The sequence below is a fragment of the Pelophylax lessonae genome, assembly GCF_965119305.1.
Source record: "Pelophylax lessonae genome assembly, chromosome: 2".
Taxonomy (NCBI): Eukaryota; Metazoa; Chordata; class Amphibia; order Anura; family Ranidae; genus Pelophylax; species Pelophylax lessonae.
The window spans coordinates 121,686,980-121,693,052 of NC_138769.1; the positions used below are offsets into that span (position 1 = coordinate 121,686,980).

The following is a 6,073-nucleotide window of genomic DNA, read 5'->3' on the forward strand; positions in this document are numbered from 1 at the left end:
TCATACTGGTCACTGGAAGTTCAACATGGCACCTCCTGGCAAAGAACTCTCTAAGGATCTGAAAAAATTAATTTTTGATCTACATAAAGATGGCCTAGGTGATGGCGAACTTTGCCCTCCTAGATGTTTTGGAACTACATTTCCCATGATGCTCAACTAGAGTGCGTGAACTTCATGGGAAATGTAGTTCCAAAACATCTGGGGTGCCAAGGTTCGCCATCACTGGCCTAGTCTATAAGAAGACCCTGAAACTGAACGGCAGCACAGTAGCCAAGACCATACAGCAGTTTAACAGGGCAGGTTCCACTCAGAATAGGCCTCGCCATGGTTGACCAAAGAAGTTGAGTGCACATGCTCAGCGTCATATCCAAAGGCTGTCTTTGGGAAATAGACGTATGAGTGCTGCCAGCATTGCTGCAGAGGTTGAAGGGATGAGGGGTCAGCCTGTCAGTGCTCAGACCATACGCCGCACACTGCATAAAATTGGTCGACATGGCTGTCGTCTCAGAAGGAAGCCTCTTCTAAAGATGATGCACAAGAAAGCCCACAAACAGTTTGCTGAAGACAAACAGACTAAGGACATGGATTACTGGAACCATGTCCTGTGGTCTGATGAGACCAAGATAAACCTGTTTGGTTCAGATAGTATAAAGCGTGTGTGGTGGCAACCAGATGAGGAGTACAAAGACAAGTGTGTCTTGCCTACAGTCAAGCATGGTGGTGGGAGTGTCTTGGTCTGGGGCTGCATGAGTGCTGCCGGCCCTGGGGAGCTACAGTTCATTGAGGAAACCATGAATGCCAACATGTACTGTGACATACTGATGCAGAGCATGATTCCTTCCCTACAGAGACTGGGCCGCAGGGCAGTATTCCAACATGATAACGACCCCAAACACACCTCCAAGACGACCACTGCCTTGCAGGAGTACAAAGACAGTATTCACATATACTATGGATAGGATTTATATCTTTACATCTCCATATCTGAATAATTTGATATCTTGATATTGTTATATCACATTATGTGACTCTTGATATGGATCCATTCATATTCATATATGTATCAAGGATGGGTTTTATATTTTTATATCTCTAAATTTGGTTAACATTACTTTTTATACCTGGATATGGTTATAATATGGTACTTATGACATGAACATTTGTGGTATAGATGTATCATGAAAAGATAATAAAATATTTACAAAAATGAGAGGGGTGTACTCACTTTTGTGAGATACTATAAGTGTAAACCATTCACAAGTAGGGTGTGAAAGTGGGAATGCAGAGGTAGAAGTGGATCCTGCCTCGTGTGTTTTCATGTGACTCAGCTGACATCCATCCTGTCAGAATTTTTTCTTATTCATCTCCCTACTCACTTGACTCATAGAATAATGAACTACTGACAAGTAAGGGGCTCTAATGGATGCAAAGTCCACATCATTCTGGACTTTTACCTCACATCCAAAGTAAGCCATGCTAAAAATCTGTCAGTAAAATGCCACAAAAACAGTAACATTTATATAAAAATAATTACATATACCAGGAGTGACTGCATAATATGTGCTAATTATTTTTACAACCATATAAACTTTGTACTTTAAAGCGGAACTTCACTCTCTCAATCAACACAACTTTATCCTTATGCTTCTAGCATCAGTAAATTGGTAGGAAAGTATAATAGGGAAATTAATTATTTGATCCTCTGCAGATTTTGTAAGTTTGCCCACTTACAAAGAAAAACAGAATTTTTGTAAAATCTTACCGTAAAATTCCTTTCTCTGAGTCCTCTGACAGTCGCCACCCACTCTCACAGTCTTCACTAATGGGGTATTGCTTCCTCTCCGCAGGAGTATCTAGACATAAGACTTGTAAAGAACAAGAAAATCTACATAGTCACACCCATGGGGGCTGTCCTTCTAGTCCCAATACCCCCCTGCAATAGCCATCCCAACTCAGTTTGGTCGCAAGCAGTAAAGTGTAGAAAAAAAAACAAAAGAGGGGCGGGGGCGGCGACTGTCGGAGGACTCAGAGAAAGGAAATTACGGTAAGATTTTACAAAAATTCAGTTTTCTCTTACGTCCTCCGACAGTCGCCGCCCACTCTCACAGTCTTCACTAATGGGGATGTCCCAAAGCAGTGTAGACATGAGGGGTGGGAAACGCAACCATCAGAAAAGGCAACGCAGTACCCACATGAGAGAAAGGAACCTTACATGAACAGCAAGGGAAACTGCTGGACAACAAAAAAGGCTCAACAGGAGCAACAACCCAGGAAAACAAATAACCAAGGGGGAACACCTCAACAGTTAGGGACCCGTACAAAACCAGGGTCCCCTATGGCACTGCCGCACAGAGAACTTTGTGGCCAAAGGAGGCATCAGCTGATGCCAGAACATCAATTTTGTAGAATTTGGAAAAGGTGTGCACTGACGACCAAGTCGCAGCCTTGCACACCTGGGCCACCGAGGCCTGATGCCGGAAGGCCCAGGACGCACTCACCGATCTTGTAGAGTGAGCCTTGACAGGGAAGGGAGGTACCCGTTCCTGCAACGAATAGGCGTGTACAATTGTCTGTCTGATCCATTTGGCAATGGTCGCTGCAGACGCAGCCATACCCTTCCGTGGTCCCTCAGGAAGGACAAAGAGAGAATCCGATTTCCGAAAGGATTCAGTCGACGACCGGTAAACCCTGATCGCCCTGACAACATCCAGAGAATGCAAGGCATAGGCAACCTCCTTAGGATGCTTAGGATTCGCACAAAGCGAAGGTAAAACAATGTCCTCATTTAGGTGAAAATCCGAAAACCACCTTTGGCAGAAAGGACAGGTTAGGTCGCAAGACCACCTTATCCCTATGAACCACTAGGTAAGGGGAGAGGCGAGCAGAAATGATCGCTACCAGAAAAGCAACCTTTATAGACAGCATAGGTAATGAAATTTCCCTGATGTTTTCAAACGGGGAACGCTGTAACACGGACAGAACCAAGTTCAAGTCCCATGGAAGTAAAGGCTCCCTTCTAGGAGGGGCCAAGTGACGCACACCTTGAATGAAGGTGCGAATTAAGGAATTAGACGCCACAGGGCACTGGAAAAGAACAGCCAGGGCAGATACCTGACCCTTAATCGTGGCCAACGCCAGGCGCTGGTCCACACCAGACTGGAGGAAAGCCAAGACTCTCGCCACCGAGTATGAACGAGGAGAGAAACCCCTGGACTCACACCAGGCAAAATAAGCTTTCCATGTACGGTAATAAATCTTACCAGACGAGGCTTTTCTAGCCTTGATCAAAGTAGGAATGACCTCTGAGGAGAGACCCCTGTCTCTCAGGACCTTGCTTTCAACAGCCATGCCGTTAAAGCCAGCGACTGTAAAGCAGGATGGAAGATTGGTCCCTGAGACAGCAGATCTTCCCGCATTGGCAGCAGCCACGAAGGCTCGACGGCCAGGTGAACGATGTCCGCGTACCAGGACCGGCGTGGCCAGTCCGGTGCCACCAGAATCACCAGTGTTTGTTCCGAGGCCAACCCGCGAAGGAACCTGGACAACAATTGGAGGAAAGGCATATATCAGATGATACTGATGCCAAGGCACCACCAGCGCATCCGAGGCGTCTGCCAGAGGATCGCGAGTTCTTTCCACCTTGTGGTTTAGCCGAGACGCGAACAGATCCACACAGCATTTGAAACACCTCCGGGTGCAGGGACCATTCCCCCTGGTCCAGGGTCTGGCGGCTCAGATAATCGGCCTGCCAATTCTCCACACCCGGAATGTGAACTGCCGATATCGCCGGGACATGAGTCTCGGCCCAAGACAGGATACTGGTCACCTCCTGGGCCGCCCGGGCACTCCTGGTGCCCCCTTGGTGGTTGATGTAAGCCACCGCAGTGGCAATGTCCGTCTGCACAGGTACAGGACGGCCCTGAAGACGATCCGACCAATGGAACAGGCACAGCCTGATCGCTCTCAATTCCAAAATGTTTATCGGAAGGGAGGATTCCTCCACCGACCAGGTGCCCTGGGCAGACAGGTTGCCCAGAACACCACCCCAGCCCGACAGGCTGGCATCTGTGGTTATCACCGTCCACAGAATTGGCCACCACAAGAGATCCATTCTGGTCTGGCGACTCAGAGACACTCTCAGGTCCAAGGACTGAGGTAGTCTGTCCCACCTGGATCTCCGCTTGGAGAGATCGTGTGTGAAACTGTGCAAATGGTATCGCCTCGAAGGCCGACACCATAAATCCCAGGGACCGCTAGAGGTCCTGAGCGGGGGGGGGGGGGGGGGGGACGACTCCTCCAACGTACGGGGCCGATCGGGGGAACGGACGGACTCCTCCAACGTACGGGGCCGATTGGGGAGGACTCCTCCAATGTACAGGACCGATTGGGGGGGGGGGGGGGACTCCCAACGTACGGGGCCAATTAGGGGGCACTCCTAACGTACGGGGCCAATCGGGGGGGGGACTCCTCCTCCAACGTACGGGGCCGATTGGGGAGGATTCCTCCATTGTACGGGGCCGATCGGGGGGGGGGGGGGGGGACTCCCAACGTACAGGGCCAATTAGGGGGGACACCTTCAATGAACGGGGCTAATCAGGGGGGACTCCAACGTACATAGCCAATTAGGGGGGACTCCAACTTACGGGGCCAATCGGGGGGTGACTCCTCCAACGTACAGGGCCGATTGGAGAGGACTCCAACGTACAGGGCCGGTTAGGGGGGGACTCCAACATACGGGGCCGATTGGGGGGGGGGACTCCAACATACGGGGCCGATTGGGGGGGGGGGGACTCCAACATACAGGGCCGATTGGGGGGGGGGGGACTCCAACATACGGGGCCGATTGGGGGGGGGGGACTCCTCCAACATACGGGGCCGATTGGGGGGGGGGCTCCTCCGACGTACGGGCCAATGGGGGGACTCCTCAGACGTAGGGGACCGATGCAGGGGGCCTCCTTGGTCATAGGGGAACGATGGGGGGGGGGGGGACTCCTCAGACGCACGGGGCGATCTGGGGGACTCAGATGTAAGGGGGGCTTTGGAAACTCTAATTTGAGGGGAATGCTGGTAACTCTGACACAAGTGGGGGCTTTGATGAGCAGAAACCGGTCATGAGGGTTTGGTGTTTGGCTTGAAGAAAAGGTAGGCAGGCTTTCTCTGATGGAGACTACAAGTTCAACATTATAAACCCACCCTGAGTGGAGGGCAGAGACATGAAGTGGCTGTAAAGAGCAGCAGCAAAGAATGAAGCCAGTATTCCAGCACCACACCAGCCATGGGTTACTTCACTGATCTAAAGGTCAGTCTATAGGGGTATATTGCTAGTACATAGACACGCCCATTAACGAAGCCCCGCCTTAAAAGCACAACCTCTGACTCAGCACCCTAGGAGTGAAGATCCCGGTAAGGTTCCCGGATGAGCCCATTTCGGACCTGACTGCTCACACCGACATGCTACCCCTTCCCTCCCCCCGTACCTGTGCTCATTGTGTATTCCTCAGCCTACAGAAGCGGCGCCGCGGCAGATCCTGTCAGACTGAACACCGGTGTTCTCTCACACTCCGCTTCCGGGGCAGGCACAGCGTGTGACGGAGGAAGCGAAAACTCCAACACGCCGACGACGTTATTTCCGGTGAGTATACACCGGGAATAACTGGAGATTTCGACCATTCGGTGTTTTCACACAACACTGGCAGGCTATACACTCCGGTACATGCTAGAATTAGTGCAGGTTGTTAGTCTGCCCGCTAGTTGTCGCCGCCATGGTGGCGGCCATCTTTTTGGATACTAGCGGGCGGACTAACAATCTGCACTAATTTTAACATCTACCGGAGTGTAAGTATTGTGTGAAAACACCAGGTAGGCGAAATCTCCACTTATTTCTGGTGTACATTTACCGGAAGTAACGTCGTTTGAGGTTTGTAACAAACGGGGGCGGGGCCGTCCCAATCACGTCATCTGCGCTGGACGAGAAGTGAAAGGGAAACTGGGCAGCGAGGAAGGCGTGGGCGGGGGCTCACTGTTCTAAATGGCAGGCTGCACAGGGCGGGGCAAGTCGCTCTCCGCTCTATGT

The 6,073-nt window shown here is 50.9% G+C and overlaps 1 protein-coding gene across 1 annotated transcript in view; it reads right to left on the reverse strand.

Moving 5' to 3' along the window:
* Positions 1 to 5,599, reverse strand: part of BLMH (bleomycin hydrolase) — a 95,841-nt gene extending 90,242 nt beyond the window's left edge. Inside the window, exon 1 of the mRNA XM_082245101.1 lies at positions 5,478 to 5,599. Coding sequence (XP_082101227.1) covers positions 5,478 to 5,487 — 10 coding nt within the window. The 5' untranslated portion in view covers positions 5,488 to 5,599. The remainder of the gene's footprint in view (positions 1 to 5,477) is intronic.
* Positions 5,600 to 6,073: the final 474 nt, after the last annotated feature.